General features: G+C 39.5%; 2 protein-coding genes across 9 annotated transcripts in view; one reads left to right on the top strand and one right to left on the bottom strand.

The window, feature by feature from the left end:
* The window catches only part of RMDN1 (regulator of microtubule dynamics 1), a 35,823-nt gene extending 25,646 nt beyond the window's left edge, over positions 1-10,177 (top strand). For all 5 annotated transcript variants that reach the window (XM_055431920.2, XM_055431919.2, XM_055431923.2 and 2 more), the window contains 5 exons: positions 3,023-3,078; positions 4,718-4,805; positions 6,132-6,162; positions 9,337-9,470; positions 10,047-10,177. In XM_055431920.2, the coding sequence (XP_055287895.2) occupies positions 3,023-3,078; positions 4,718-4,805; positions 6,132-6,162; positions 9,337-9,470; positions 10,047-10,097 (360 nt within the window). In that variant the 3' untranslated portion in view covers positions 10,098-10,177. The remainder of the gene's footprint in view (positions 1-3,022; positions 3,079-4,717; positions 4,806-6,131; positions 6,163-9,336; positions 9,471-10,046) is intronic.
* A 936-nt stretch (positions 10,178-11,113) lies between these two features.
* The window catches only part of WWP1 (WW domain containing E3 ubiquitin protein ligase 1), a 137,684-nt gene continuing 132,775 nt past the window's right edge, over positions 11,114-16,022 (bottom strand). For all 4 annotated transcript variants that reach the window (XM_055431915.2, XM_055431917.2, XM_055431916.2 and 1 more), the window contains one exon: positions 11,114-15,998. In XM_055431915.2, the coding sequence (XP_055287890.2) occupies positions 15,899-15,998 (100 nt within the window). In that variant the 3' untranslated portion in view covers positions 11,114-15,898. The remainder of the gene's footprint in view (positions 15,999-16,022) is intronic.

Raw genomic sequence — 16,022 nt, 5'->3', positions numbered from 1 at the left:
AGACCAGAGAACTGAGGGGTTTATACAAAGTCCTGAGTGCCAGGAGGTATGGTCTCATCCAGCAATCTAATTGACATACCACTTGCAAAGGTAATAGTACTATATATGAGTATGATCTCTGTGTTTTAATATTTCCCCCAAAGTTCATTTACTTACTATAGTAAGCTCTTCCTTAGTCAGTCAGTTCAGTCGCTCAGTTGTGTCCGACTCTTTGCAACCCCACGATTCACAGCACGCCAGGCCTCCCTGTCCATCACTAACTCCCGGAGTTCACTCAAACTCACAGCTCTTCCTTAGGTGCCAAAAATTCTCCAGAAATTTGTATATTTCATGTTGTACTTACACATTATTCTATTGTCCAAAAACAATCAGCAAAAAAACTGCAGCTAAAAACCCAGTGTATTTATCTTTTGATATTATGCTACTGCTAAGTCACTTCAGTCGTGTCCGACTCTGTGTGATCCCATAGACGGAAGCCCACCAGGCTCCCCCGTCCCTGGGATTCTCCAGGCAAGAACACTGGAGTGGGTTGCCATTTCCTTCTCCATTTGATATTATAAACCATCTCAAAAATACAAATTAAGAGAAAGTGATGAAAACAGACATATTTATCATTACTGTTTCAATTCCTAGTTATTGTAATGACCAGCAGAAAACAGCATTGGACTAGGAGTCAGGAGACCTAGCTTCTTATTTGGGCATCGATAAAATGGCAACCCACTCCAGTGTTCTTGCCTGAAGAATCCCAGGGACGGGGGAGCCTGGTTGGCTGCCGTCTATGGGGTCACACAGTGTCGGACACGACTGAAGTGACTTAGCAGCAGCAGCAGCAGCAGCAGCAGTATATATATACATGTATACACACACACACACACACACACATACATTGATATACATACATACATATATGAATTTAGTAATACAGATTTTTCACATTTTAAGACCTTTGAAATCAGATTGCATTATATATAATCAGCAGTGCTTTTTTCTTAGTGGTATATAAAATAATGATGTGTCATATCTTTTATGTTATCTTAGAGATTCAGTGAAATAGAATCTTAGTTGCATTAGATAAATCACTTCAATTATTTTGTGCCTTGGGATGTAGAAATACCTGACAAATAACTTCCAAGTGAATAATGAAATACTGCATACAGTAAATTAATATATACTTCAAAGAAACTGTGAAGACTATAGATTATTTAAAAATAAGCAATGTTTTTAAGTGTGTACATTAACTATATTTTTTAAATGACAGTGTTTAGTATTTACATACTTAAAAGATCATTTAAATTACTTCTGTTTCAGGTTCCATTATTACATCTAAAGCCATAAGGAATTACTATCTTTGTATTTTTTTTTTTTTTGAAGACACTTAAACTTACGACAGAAAGAATTATAAAAGAAAAGGTTTGCTTAAGTATAACCCCTCTGAATACATCCCAAAAGTAAATTAAACTGTAATACTCCAAGGCATCAGTTGTATATGATGAATTAACATCAAAATGGACTAGCTCTGTACCATTCTTGGCAGAATAGAAAATATAGTGTCTTGTATAATATTTTATAGTGCTTAATTTTCTGGTGGAAATCTGATTTGGAAAGGCTGCTTAGAATATGAGCTGTATATACTTTAAAATATATTCTGCTGTGTAAAGCACATCACTTTATTTATAGAAAAGTCAAAATTAGGTCAATGCTGATTCCTACGCATGTTATTGGTAACAAGATTTCTGCCAAGTCATACGTGATTAGCCTTATTTTAGCTATTCTCTCTCTCATTACTAACTTTATGAGACTTACAAAAAAGTAAAAATAATGATGACTTTGATGATAGAAAATATTACTGTGTTAAGCACTTCCTGTTAACTTGCTCATTTAATTTTTACCACAACCTTATAAGTTAAGTGTAATGCTTTCCTGATTCTGTACAAGAGCAAACTCAGGCTTGGAAAGAATATAGAACTTGCTGGGGTCAAAAAGTTAGAGGTCACTGGGCTGTGATATGAACCCTGGTGGTCTGGACTTCAGAGTCACTCTAGTAACCAGTACAGACACTTAAAAATGTGTATTTCACACATTTTTGTCAACTGAAAGTGAAAATGTGTTTTTATAGAAAAGTGTAAGCTAGGAAGTCTTAAAAAGGGTTTTTAATCTGGAGATTTCCTTGGTGGTTTTCAACAAAATAATGAAAAATAGAGGAGTAATTTCTTTAAAGTTGTTCTGTAGTTTATGCTTTACATTAATTCATATAGGACTTCCACATAGTAAATAGAAATTATGGAGACTATCAGTGTTTTTTATATTGTACATAATTATTCTATTAATGAATTCTCCTGGTAGGCTGCAGTCCATGGGGTCGCTAAGAGTCGGATGACTGAGCGACTTCACTTTAACTTTTTGCTCTCGTGCATTGGAGAAGGAAATGACAACCCACTCCAGTGTTCTTGCTTGGAGAATCTCAGGGACGGGGGAGCCTGGTGGGCTGCCATCTCTGGGGTCACAGAGAGTCGGACACGACTGAAGTGACTTAGCAGCAGTAGCAGCATTCTCCCTTTGTTAAATATAGATGGGGAAGTTAAACCAAATTTGCACATAGGAAGAGACTTCCTAAAATTATGTATTTTGTTTTTCTAACAAAGAATAATTTTACTTAACAGTCATATAGGACTTGCCACAAAGAGCTATTATTTAGTTTTCCTTTAATCTTGAAGATATAACTGAGAGCTATATGTTGTTACTGTTTTCAAATTAGACTCACTTCCAGATTTTGTTTTCTTCCTTCTTGCTACATCCTTCTATCAGTTTCTGAATCTTATAAAACAGTAAGCTAAGTAGTTAATAGTGTGCTGAAATAAATTTAGAGAGTCAAAAGGAAGAAAATTGGTGTTGGTTATCATAGAAAAATTGAAATTCTGGGTTGAAATTTTTAAAAAAACTCATGGGTTTTGTCAGCAAATATGGTAAAGTACTTATTGGTGTTTAGAAAACAAATATGATTCATTTTCTCATTCCTTGTTAGAAAGCAATTGAACTGAACCCTAAAGACGCTACTTCAATTCACCTTATGGGTATCTGGTAAGAAAGTTTCTTGAAACAAATATTTCAGTGGTACTTACTATGATCTCATTTTGTAGTATATGAAAAAGTAAAATGTTTAAAATATTTGGGAGTCAAGAGTGTTTAATTCATTAATTTACAGTTGTACTGGTTATTTAGTGTTTAATATTTAGAAAATACTAAATTTGATTGTGATTTGTTAAATATTGTTATTCAGATTATTTGGAAACAGGTACTAAGACTAAAAAGCCATTGAAACTTTTCATTAAACTTTAAATTCCCTTTTTTGGGAAAGATTATTCTCATTTGCTAGACTAAATGAAATTGGATTAAGCTAACTATATAGTCAAAATAGGATGGCCTCAGAGGGTCTTTGTATCTTCAAAGTGTGTCAAATACAGTGTGATTCATCTGAGGACTTTTAGTATCTTCCCATTTTTATGTTATCTCTGGTCAAAGCACATCCTTATTTTGCTGGTATGAGTTTACACTAGTGTGTTAAATGCTTACTGGTTTGAGAGTCTTCAGTTTACCACCATTTTCTTTACGTGTGGTCTACAGAGCTGAGTATTTATTGTCTTCTATGAGGGGTGCAAAGTCTCGTATCAAACCCTCTTTAAAGAGAAGGAGATACCCTTTAAAAGAGAAGTGAATACTGGATAAAGGACATGTTTAACAAAACACTTACTTGAGTGAGAATTAATGGTAATTGAGTAACAGTAATTCAGATGCTGGTGACCAAATATGAATGAACTACAGTTTCTTCCTCAAGGACTTCAGACCCTAATCAAAGATTGAACACTTTTTTCCTCCTTATTTCAGAAGGTTGTTGAGAGTTTTGATGTTCCTTTTTTTTAATTACCCTTTTTATTTTGTACTGGGGTGTAGCTGGTTAACGATGCTGTGATGGTTTCAGGTGGACAACCGGGGGCCTCAGCCGTACATATCCAGCCATGTGTCCTTTCTCCCCCGAACCCCCTCCCATCCAGGCTGCCACATAACACTGAGCAGAGCTCCCTGTGCCCTGGAATGAGCTTAGGGCTGCTAGTGGGGGCGGAAGGTGAGCGCGGAAGGAGTATTTAGGGAGTGTGGGCTGGACAGGCACACTCTGCTGTGTTTGGAGTGGATGAGCAGCAAGGGCCTCCTGTGCTGTTGGATGTTTGTTAGACTTGTTGGTTGCTCTTGTCATTTAGGTATACCATGTTTTTTATTTTTCTTGTTTTTTTAAAAACTTCTCTGAGTTAGTATTTATGTAAAGAAATAGGGGTAATGATTCTATCTCATTTTACTATTGTAAGGAGTATATGAGAGAATCACTCAGCTCAGCACTTTGTACAAAGTGAGTACTCAGTGGTGAACGATACACTGTATCATTATATGTTTTATATATATATATATAAAATTATATTATCATTACTGTTATAAATATTGCTTACTGTTTACACCTAGTCACAAAATACACTGTGATCGGTGGAGCAGTGTCAGTCAATCTCTAAATAACTCAGTATAAATATTAACCTACTGGGTATTAGGAGAAGTATAAGCTGTTTAAATATACAGCAGGAGAAGTTTCCTTTTATATGTGTTAAGACGCTTAGTTCTCTTTAAGAGAAAGAAGGTGCAGTTTGAATATACGTGTCATTTTCTCTTCCTGTAGGTGTTACACATTTGCTGAAATGCCTTGGTATCAAAGGAGGATTGCTAAAGTGCTGTTTGCAACCCCGCCTAGCTCCACCTATGAGGAGGTAGTGTGAGGTCCTTTGTTGGTTAGTCTGGTTTCTTAACCGCTGGGCCGCTCTGCGGTGTCCGCTCATCCGGAGCTCTGAGCAGTGAGGGCCGCCAGCATGTTCTGACGGCCCGTGCAGCTCTTATCACAGAGGCCTAATGCTTATCATCCGTGATGGTGAGTGTGTGTTTCCCCTTTAGGTGAATGGCTGATCATTCTGGTATATTGCAGCTAAAGAACCCCATTTCTAAAAGCTACCTTCATTTTCTGTTTGAAATCTATACCATATGAAAATTATAAAATAGAGTAGGAAATACGCAGTTGCTTCTCAGTATATTTTAGGGACACATTCTAGGCTTCCTGGCGGCCTGGACAGCAAAGATTCTGTAAGATAACAGCCGTCTGTCTGCGAATTGGAGCGTGTTTGTATTGATAGATAGTACTTACAGCATTTTTTAAAAGCAGGTTTGAAAGGATTATAGTCTCATTTCTAAGGTCTTTGCTTTTCCTGTTAAAAGTGAAACTTGAAAGGGATTTCTGGGCACATATTTTGGGTTTACTTATCACAAAATTTTCAGAGTAAGGAAGGAGATGGTTAAAAAAGATCTCCCAATACTTGAATCATGAGCTTGTATCACAGTGTTTTCTGTGAAGCTACAGTGTAGAATTTGATGTAAAGAATATTTATTGTATAATCAGAGTTGTGAAATATGTGTTTTTATTAAAAAGAATGCATTCTCACAAAAAAGACACAATCATCTCTACTCTAACAAATTAGTTATGTATCTAAAAGATCAAGCGTCAGCATGCTATGAAAACAGTTTAAGTGGGACAGAAAGGAATTAGCAAGGACTTTCGGGCAGACGTGAACATCTTATATAGGGATTCCGGTTACAAAGGACTCTTAACAAATGCATTGGCCCAACCTGTGTATCACTGTAAACACAGCTTTTGATTTTGTCTAGTTTTTATTCATAAAGCCACTGTTCTGACTGAAGAAGAAAAGTGTCAGAATAATCTGAGTTGTACATAATAATGCTCTTTCCTCTCTTCATGTGATGCTGGTTTCAGTCTGAGTTCTGAGTAACAATCAAGTTATTACTAGAAATGGTCCACATACTGTAATCTGTATTCTGATGATTTAATAGTGTTATGTTCAATTTTGCTGTATTAACTCACTGTTGATGAATTAACTGTTATTTAAGGGAATCATTATTTTAGGATGGTTTGATTTACTTCCTAGCTTATGTTTAATGTAGGAATAGATCTTTTGAGAAAATGCTTTTTTAATACTGACTCTGTTTTAATCCTTTTCACTGTATCTGGGCTTTTGTGTTTTTGACAGGCCCTAGGCTACTTTCACAGGGCAGAGCAAGGTAACCTTTTTTATTTCATATAACTGTATGAATGTCTGACACATAATAGTAATTTTTTTAAACAAAATTATTTGTTCTGATATAATTCATAAACTTCTTTTTGACCTAGACACTCCCAAATAATTTTTAATCATTTGTTTGTTTATGGGTGTGCGGGGTCTCCATTGCTTCTCTCTCTGGTCACAGCGCGTGGGGGCTGCTTGCTGTGTGTGTGGGCCTCTTGCTGGAGCGGCTTCTCATGTGGCGCATGGGCTGAGTGGTCTCACGGCTTGTGGGGTCTTCCTGGACCAGGGGTAGAGCCCGTGTCCTCTGCATTCCTGTCCACTGTACCACAAGGGAAGTCCTCAAATAATTTTTAAAAGTCCTTATTTAGTAAAGATCACCTGAGAAATAGACTTACTACTGAATTTAGAGCTGCAATTCTCATGGTCCTTCATTTGATGTAATTCAACTTTTCCTTTTGGGAGGAGGCTTTGACAGATTAACTCTTTAAGATCACACAGCTAATCAGAGGCATGTATTTATCTTCATTTAAAATTTTTATTTTTTAAAACCGAAGTATAATTGACAGATAACACTGTATTACCTTCATGTGTACAACATGACTGGATATTCATAGACATCATGAAACGATCACAAAAGCAAGCCTAGTCAACACGTGTCAACTTACATAGTTACAGAAAAATACTGTTTAAAGATCAACTGTCTTAGCAAATTTCAGACGGCATTTAAATGAGAACTCTGTGCTTTAAACCAGGTCAGTCTTTGTTCTGTTGCAGATAGGCTTTTGTGGTGAAGAGTTTTCTGTTACTCTTACTTTGAAGAAACAGCCAGCCTAGACAACATCAGCCTATGTTTATCCTTTCTAACGGCAGAAAGTAGAGATGTCAGAGACAGAAGCCTAATGTCCAAATACTCCCACCCTCCAAAGAAAACCATTGCCAATCTATAAAACTTAATCAAAGAAGATTAAAACAATTTACTAAATTTGACAGCCTACTCATATGGACTTGTTCAAATGCTTTCATGATAGCAAAACATTTTTGAAACACATTTTTTCTAAAAAATTTTGTCTGAATGTTAACTCTGTTATGTGTTAATTCTGATTTGCTGTTAATGACCTTCCATTGATATCCTGTCACGATGGTAGTTTTACGTATCATGGATACGATGTGGGAATGCGGTTTTCTCAAAGAAACTTAGAAGTATAATTACAAAGTTAAAAAAGCACCTTAAGAGACTTAAGCATTTGGGTTTCTGAGAAGAACATGGTCATCCTTTTGTGGAGCTAAAATGACCCTTGGTAATTCCAATCATTCTCCAGACTTTACTGTACGGTCACCTCCTCTCAGGGGCCTTTCCTTATGGCTGATGTTTGATTTAAAAGCTCCTCTTGTGCTTTCAGTACCGTTTATTTCCCCCTTCCTGGCCCTTATCAGTCCACAGTGTGACTGTTTCCCTGTCTGAAACGAAATTCAGGGAAGACGGGATGGGACTGTCTTCCTGTGCACATGGCACCCTCGTCGCTTAGCACAGAACATTGGGCAGACTTGCCGTAGGGTGGTGTAAGCAGGGGCGGAATGAGCGAGTCTGCTTAACTCCGAGGAAGCCTTTCGCACATCAGCATGGCATCTTACAGACATCTTCGGATTAAAGAAGTAAAACAAGCTTGGGTTAAGAAACAAATGTAGTTAATCATAACTCATACCCAGGAAAAATTATACTTTAAATATAGAAGGGTCCCAGGTTGATTGGAGGAAACAATATAGAATTAATGAAGTAAGACATTAATGCTTTCATTCATAGGCTTTCTGTTCACATTTTTGCTTCAGCCAAACATATTCTCCACTTCCCTGTTAAAATTCTGTTCGGCCTCCGAGTCAGCCCAGGTGTGACCTCCTAGCTTTCCCGTAGAGCTTTAAAATCTGCATCCTGTCAGAGTAGTCTTTTTATTCTTATGTTCCATTCAGGTGTGCTCAGGCTTGTCTCTGCTTTTCATTATGAATTCCAAAAGAGCAGAGACTTTATCTGTGCTTCAACATAGCCCACGGGCTTCCCTGGTGGCTTAGCAGTAAAGAATCTGCCTAGAATGCAGGAGACAGGGGTTTGATCCCTGGGTCAGGAGGATCCCCTGAAGAAGGGAATGGCCACCCACTTCATATTCTTGCCTGGAGAATCCATGGACAGAGGAGCCTGGTGGGCTGCAGTCCATGGGGTCACAAAGAGTCGGACATGACTCAGCAACTAAACCACCACCAAACATAGCCCACAATCAATAAAGGCTGATCAAATGTGTGTGTTTTACACACACACACTGATAATCATCATGACTTCATTTACTCAGGCAGCAAGTGCATACTGAGTACTGTTCTAGGCACTTAGGGTCCAGGGAACAAAAGCCGTGGGGCTTGTTGTCTATCAGGACCCCCTCAGGTTTTCATCTGTTAAATGGAGCACCAATTTTATAAAACTGCTGTGAACATAAGAGATGCGTGTAATATAATGCCTAGCACAAGGTAGACACTCGAAAAATAGTAATTATCTCAAATTTTTTTGATAGGAATAGTTGAGCAAAAGAGAATCCTCTTTAGCCTAGTATATTACAGTGTGTCCCTTACACACAGACTTTCTGGTTGGGAACCTGGAAGGGCAGTCACGTTAGTTGGCATGTCTGGTGCACACTGTCAGCCTGCACGTCCCGCACAGGAGTGTGTCTGCTGTGTGCAGACAGTGCTGGGCAGCTGCAGGACCTTCACTCAAGCCCGGAGGTCAGCAGGTGTGAGAGCAGCAGGGCTGCAGCTGGCGTCTCCTGTGCTGACGACCCTTCAGCTCTGCGTCTCTCCTCCTCGCAGTAACTCTTCCTGTCCGTCCGCTCAGGGCCAGCCCCTGGATGCTGGCTGTTGTACTGTACTGTAAAGTTTTTTAATGTCTTATTTGTGTGAAAAGTATTCCAGCAGAATACTACATAGCCCGTTGTGTTAGCTGGCTACCTAGGCTAGCTTTGTTGGACTTAGGAACCAACCGGACTTACGAATGTGTGCGCTCTCAGAATGGGTCTCGTTCAAATGGGGGGACCTGCTGTATTGGCATTTAGACAGAAGATTTAAGCCTTTCATAATAAGAGCAATACTGTTACATTGGAGATAAAATGTAAATTCTTTTTCTTTCCTACAGTGGATCCAAACTTCTACAGCAAAAACTTGCTCCTTCTAGGAAAGACATATTTGAAGCTGCACAACAAGAAGCTCGCTGCCTTCTGGCTCACAAAGGCCAAGGACTACCTAGCGCACACAGAGGAGGATAAGCAGGTACAGCGACTCCAGGGAACAAGGCAGATAGGCTTCCGCAGAGGCACGTGAGGGAGAGGCGAACCAAGAGCTGCTCAGAAGTGCCACTGTCTAAACGCATCCTACTAAAGAACAGTGCTTACTGCAAATGTATATAGCAAATGTTTTTGGAGAAGGAAATGGCAACCCACTCCAGTATTCTTGCCTGGAAAATCCCACGGACAGAGGAGCCTTGTGGGCTACAGTCCGTGAGGTTGCACAGACCTGGACACAACTGAACACACACGCACAGCAAATATTTAGTTACAATCAACAAACACATATGGATTACTCACTCCAATATAGAATTATTCCTGTTTGACATATCTATATATAACAAATCAGATAAGATTTCTAAAACATAAAAGGCAAGGGATGTGTGCTAATGCGAAAGAGTTCTCCAAGAGTCTCATTGCTGAGTTCTCTAAGAAATTTTATTCTTCGTGTACTAGCCTGGTTTTTTTTTTTGAAACTCTTAGAAACTACTTTATAAACATGTTTCACAAGTTGATCTCTGTGCTATATTGTTTATTTATAATATGCATTCTTCCATTTTAGATACAGACAGAAGCTGCTCAGTTGCTTACAGGTTTCAGTGACAAGAAGTGAGAATTTTTCAATGAAGTATCTAAGGAGCATTGCCTTGCCTTTTCATCAGATTTTAAAGATAATAAATACATTAACTATAACTGTTCTATGGCTGTTCTTTTAACGTTGTGACCATTTAACAGATATACAAAATTCTAGATTTCTTTACAAATAACAAGGCAAAAGAAATGATTCCCACAAGAGTGGCAGAGGCGTCTCCATGGCTCAGAGGCAGAGATGACTGCACCCCCGGAGCCACCAGCGATACAGCAGGGCGTGCGATTGCTGAGGGGGACTGCAGCACATCAGGATGGGGGTCCAGAAAGGAAAGCTACAGTGTGGGAGCGCTGCTCAGGAGGGGTGCATTTTCAGGTTGGACTGGAAAGCTGAGCCCTTGCAGAGAAGCAGCAGTGACAGCTCAGCAAGATGGGGTTCTTGGTATAAAGCAGTTAACTGATGTGTCTTGGAGCCAACCTGCATGAGGAAAGAGCCCAGTCAGGAGAGGACTGAAAATGGAGTGGTTTCTTTTTTAAAATGTGAGGTAGTCTTAAAAGTGGATTGATTTTGTCACTAGGCGAGCCCAAAGTCTATTCCCTAATGAGTGAAAGAAACGTGGAGCTCAAGAGAAATGGAAATGCAGGTGTTTAAACAGAACGGTGATCCCTGGGGTGCCACCAGAGCAGGCACGAAGTTCTGTGAGAAGCAGTATCTCGAATGCCACTTATAGACTCTGAGTGTGTGTCTAGGTGGGGTTTTCTCAAAGGGAAGACATACCGTGTGGGTATGTACTCTCTGTGGCTGTCATGTGCATTTTCAAACAGACAAGAACTTAAAAGTATTGGATTATCTATACCCATCTCTGAGTCACCAGTTACTAATCTTTTGCTATATTTTACTTATGTGTAGATATTCATATATTTACAAATATCTGTAAACTTTTCAAATAGTAGACAACATATTGCATCCCTAAATATTTCAACATTCGTTGTCTCAGAATAAAGACATCCTTCTAAACAAACACAAATTCATATTACAAGTAAAAGTTAACAGCAGTTCTTTAATATCCACCCATATTCAAACATCGTTAAATGTCCCAAAATGTCTTATACTTCTAGAAACCAAGATTCAAAGATCATGCATTGCATTTAATTTTCCACCTTAGTTTTTTAAAATCTAGAACAGTGCTGACTTTTTAAAAAGGCCAGTCCAACTGCCTTTCAAACTGTCCCTCCTTCCAGAATGGCCTTATTGACCACCTTTAGAGAAACACTGTTCCATCTTATATGTATATTAGATCTTCTTTGACGTTTATATTTATCACTCCCTGATAGATACTGCTTGTCTTCACTTTTGAGATGTTTCTTTTTCTTGTTTTTTTCCCCTGATTTAAGTTAGTAGGCATTTCACATCTTCATGTTTTTTGGTCCAGTTCTGAATTTCTAATTTGGATTTTTTTTCATGTCTGCAATTATTATTTAGATTTAAATCAGTCTAGTATATTGTGTTTAAGGATTTTATTTTTTTCTGTTTAGCATTTTCATCTGAAATTTCCTCATTTTCAGTTTTCTCTTTAGAGTGACTTTGAAGGTCATTTTTTGGAGATATGACTTTTCTGTATGTGTTTAATGACCAGCAATGCCACTTTATCAAATGGGAGGTGAGGAGTTTGGATTAGCTCAGTAACAGACTCAGTAATTTACAAAATGAAATAGTTTTGTAAAATAAGATTTCTTTTAGTCATAAAGCCTTTTATGGAGGGGAGGATCTGTCTTTGATACTAGAGGCCTGGCGTGCTGTGATTCATGGGGTAGTGGAGAGTCGGACACGACTGAGCGACTGAACTGAACTGAACTCAGAAAGGGCCTGTGGCTCCTCCCCTCGGTCTGCCTCGACGGCAACAGATAACTGCAGAACAGTGTCAAAGCCAGGAGACTGTCCAGACAGCATTCAGGTTTCACCACTTTTTAGGGGTCCACGTGTGTGATCTATGCAGTTGTGTCACTTGTAAATGTCTGTAACTGCCACAGTGGAGACACAAAACTGCTCCCTCACAACAAGTCTAGTGCTGTCCCTTTCAGTCATACACATTTCCCGCCGCCACCCCTAGTCCTGACAGTCGCTAATAATTCTCTGTAGTTCTCTATAATGTTGTGATTTCAAAAACTATATAAATGAACCATACACAATGTGATCCTTTGAGACTGCCTTTTCTCATTCGGTATAACTCATTTGAGATCCATCTAAATTTAGTCAACAGTTCGTTTTTATTGTGACTATATTTCATTGTATGGGTGTACCAGTTTATTTAAACTATCCACCTTGGGGCATTTGGGTGGGTTCCAAACTTGGCTGCTATGAACATAAGTATGACTTTTATTACATACTTTTCATCTCTGTGGGATAAACGTCCAGGAGTGTGGTTGCTGGGTCTTTTATGGAGCTGCTTTCTTTTCCCACCCTTTACAAAGGAATAGCTCCCCCTTCTCCAAGAAGTGGTACCTTCCTGAGATTCTGATTGTGTGCTTCTTCAGCCTCTTTCGACTTCCCAGGAGTCTGACCCCCCCAGGCCTCACACTGCTTCCTGGCGTTCCTCCACTCTGGATGAGGGCTGCTGCTTCCGGGAGTGAGCCCTGGAGCCCCGGTATTCCCCTTCCTGTGCCCGGCCCACTTGACTCGGCTCTTGTGTTCCGGAGCTGACTGCTAGTTTGAGATGCCTATTCCCCACAGACGTAGGCTACGGGTGATTACAGCTGCCTCTTCTTGTGCACCTGTTAGCTTCTAAGAATGAGAGCAGACATCTGACTGGAAAGTGGCTGCTATCCTACTCTTGTTGCCAGGAATTTTCCTATCTGAGTGACTAGTTATAGATTTTGTAAAAATGATTTTTCTCAGACTCACTTTTTAAAATAAACACAATTACATCAAGGAAAAAACAAAACGCCCTGAGCACTTAATGGAATTTTGAGGATTAAACAACATATATTTACCAGGAGTATCAGTAAATATTTAAAAATGCTGTTAACATCTGATTGTCCTTGGTCAAAGACTGGGGAGAGAAAAATAGGAATTTAGGAGATGCCACTTCTGTTCCAACCATAGTGCGTGTGCTGCGGAAGTGAGGGCCAAAGCTGCCACTTTGGGACTATTACTCTTTGTTATTGGTTTGGGTTCCCCCTGCCTTGTTTCATTTTTTTGTTACCTACTTCAACCAGAGAATATTTCTGGTTGATTCTGTAATGCCCATTGGAGTGTCTTTTGAGGTTCAACCAAATATTCAGACTCAAAAAGCCCATGACAGGTTTCATCTGGCACCAGTTCACTCAGATGGACAAAAACCAAGCTGGCCCAGGCAGTCCGTGTCAGGCTTCCTGACATTCAGATGGCCTTACAGCAGCGTCAGGAGCAGCACCATCCATGCAGCTCCAGAACGACCATTGCCCAGGTCACACCTCGGGAATCCCAACGGGACAGGCCCTTAAGTTTCCCCATCCCAGGAAGTCCGCAGCTATGGTTTCCTGTCAAGTATCTGGAGTCTTCCCAGTCTGGATACAACGTACCAGTTAGGGGTTCTTTTTATGAACAGAAAAGGTACTGCCTGACAGCACTGTTGGCACGCCAACCTACCTAGTTTGGAAACCTGGAAAAGCTTGCTGTCTGACCCGAGGCTGGAGGGCGGAGGTTTCGTTAACCCTTCTGCCCTGCAAGCACTAAACACACACCCCACTGGTGGCCTCTCTCCCTGGCAGGCAGGCAGCTCATCTGATGGGTGGACTCGTGCGCTGGCACGCGGTGCTGGGGGGTGAAGGGCGCTGGGCCCGCCTCTGCACCCACTGCGGGGTCGTGGTCGGGCACCGGGGGCCTTGCACTCGACTTCTCTCCGCTCGGCCCAGCCCAGGACAGGCACTGCCAAGGGAGGGGAGGACCCAGGCCTCAGGTTCCTTTCACGGCCAGAGTGCACATACCAAGACAGGCCGGGATATCCTGCCTACAGGCCTGGATTTCTAGGAATAACACGACAGACAGAAGAGCCTGACGAGCTCTCCAGGACACGGGTTTACTCTCTGAAGCCCCCTGGGGTACAGCAGTTTCTTACCTGAAGTGAGGGGGCAGGCATGGGCACCCTGAGGGTTTCGTCAGGCCTGCCACACGGCTGTTTGAGCACGCTGGGCGACAGCCACTGCCATCCCAGCGAAGCTCCTCGGCGGCACTGCCCTCGCGGTCTAAGGTAAGCGGCCCTTTCAAAGGCTGGGCACCCTCTCATGCATGATCCGTCCTATACACTCGCTCTGTTGTTTTTTATTCTTTAGGTGTGAGAATAACTAGAAAGTCAGGAATGAGGATTTGGGAAAAGTATTCAAGTGGATCACTGACTTTTATTTCATCTTTACTACGAATTCTGAATAAAAATGTAGAACATAATCTAAATATGTAGAAAAAGCTTTGGCAAAGCAAAAAGTATTGTTTAGAGAAGTTAAATTGTATACTAGTATTATCTGTATGTACTTAGTGAAATATGTTACTGGTAACATTCTAAGATGTCAGTTCCATGGTTAAAAAAAATTTAAGTTAATTAAATTTATAGTGTATACTGAAATAATGATACAAGTGGAAATGTAAATTTTTAGATTAATAGGAAGCCCCACTTGCTAAAGCAGCATTAGTATCATTCACATCAGATTGTTACACCTTTTTGTAGTTCAGTGTCTTTGATAATGAAAAACAAAGTATTTACCTAGGACAAAAATAATAATTTATACAAAAAGGGGGGAAGACCAAAATATTTTTATATGCTTATTCAGATACATAGAACTTTCATGAATTTAAGAGGAATGAAGATATTCAAACTTATAGGAAATCATTAGACTTAATTGAATATTTAGATGCTTATGTAAGTCTTCAATCCATCTGGTTTTATAAAACCAAAATTTCAAACACAAAAGCAGAAAAGTTCACATTACCTTTTTATATGTTCCTAAGTATCAAATTATATCAATTTATTCTGTATTTAAAGAACATCATAGATATTAAAACTAAAGTACAGAAGTGCCTGATTCTTTTTAATTCCACAAATACCTAGCATCCCAAAGTAACATGTAAACAAACCTCTATGCTGCTCAGTGAGTTCTCTCCAATTTCCAGAATAAACTAAATGGTAGAAGATCTAGTACATGATTTACAAGTTACGGTTTCATTAATGACTTTGTATTAGTGATGTAGCAAAGAGGGAAAATTTTCAACTACTGTATTTATTTAAAATAAACTGACAGGTTCAAGCACCCGTCTTAAGAAAAGCCAGCAGCACTTTTTTTTTTAACATATTCAAAGTAAGATTTTGGCCTAAGCCCTTAATACCTTCCTGAACAGCCATGCAACTAAACACCCTCAAGAGATGTTATTACATCAGGGAAAAAAACAGGGAGCAATTTGAACTTCTTCCCCTGGATAAGAAACAAGGTAAAGCGAATCCAGACTGTCTTTGAATGAATGGCTGTCACGTTTAATATACTCTGAGCTCTATAAAACTAGAGCCACCATCATATATGCTCATATAGATATATACTTATTTTTAATAAAGTCTCTTGCTTTCTTCAAAATTTAAGGATGTTTTTTTTTCCTGGTCAGTCATTTCAAAAGAACAATAAATAAAGTAGAAAAGGATGAGCTGTTTTGCATATTTCTGTGGAAGAATGGAAAACATTTATACTTTTGAGAGATTCAGAAAATTCACTGTACAGAATGAACAGCTTATATACACTATCTGTGCAACTCTTCTTGGCTGGGGTATTTCAACGCAAGAGCTCCTCTACGACAAGAAGCCACATTCATTCCTGTCCAAATCCCTCTGTTTCTTCTATTGCAAAAAGAAGTTTTTCCTTTAGTTGTTCGTAACTCTTATATGGTGGTAGATCCAAGCGATTGAAACTGGACAGAAACAAAAACACAATG

This window comes from Moschus berezovskii, chromosome 16 (genome assembly GCF_049115385.1).
Source record: "Moschus berezovskii isolate FMDL1 chromosome 16, NW_MosBer_1.0, whole genome shotgun sequence".
In the NCBI taxonomy this organism is placed as follows: Eukaryota; Metazoa; Chordata; class Mammalia; order Artiodactyla; family Moschidae; genus Moschus; species Moschus berezovskii.
This window is presented reverse-complemented; position numbering and strand designations above follow the sequence as displayed.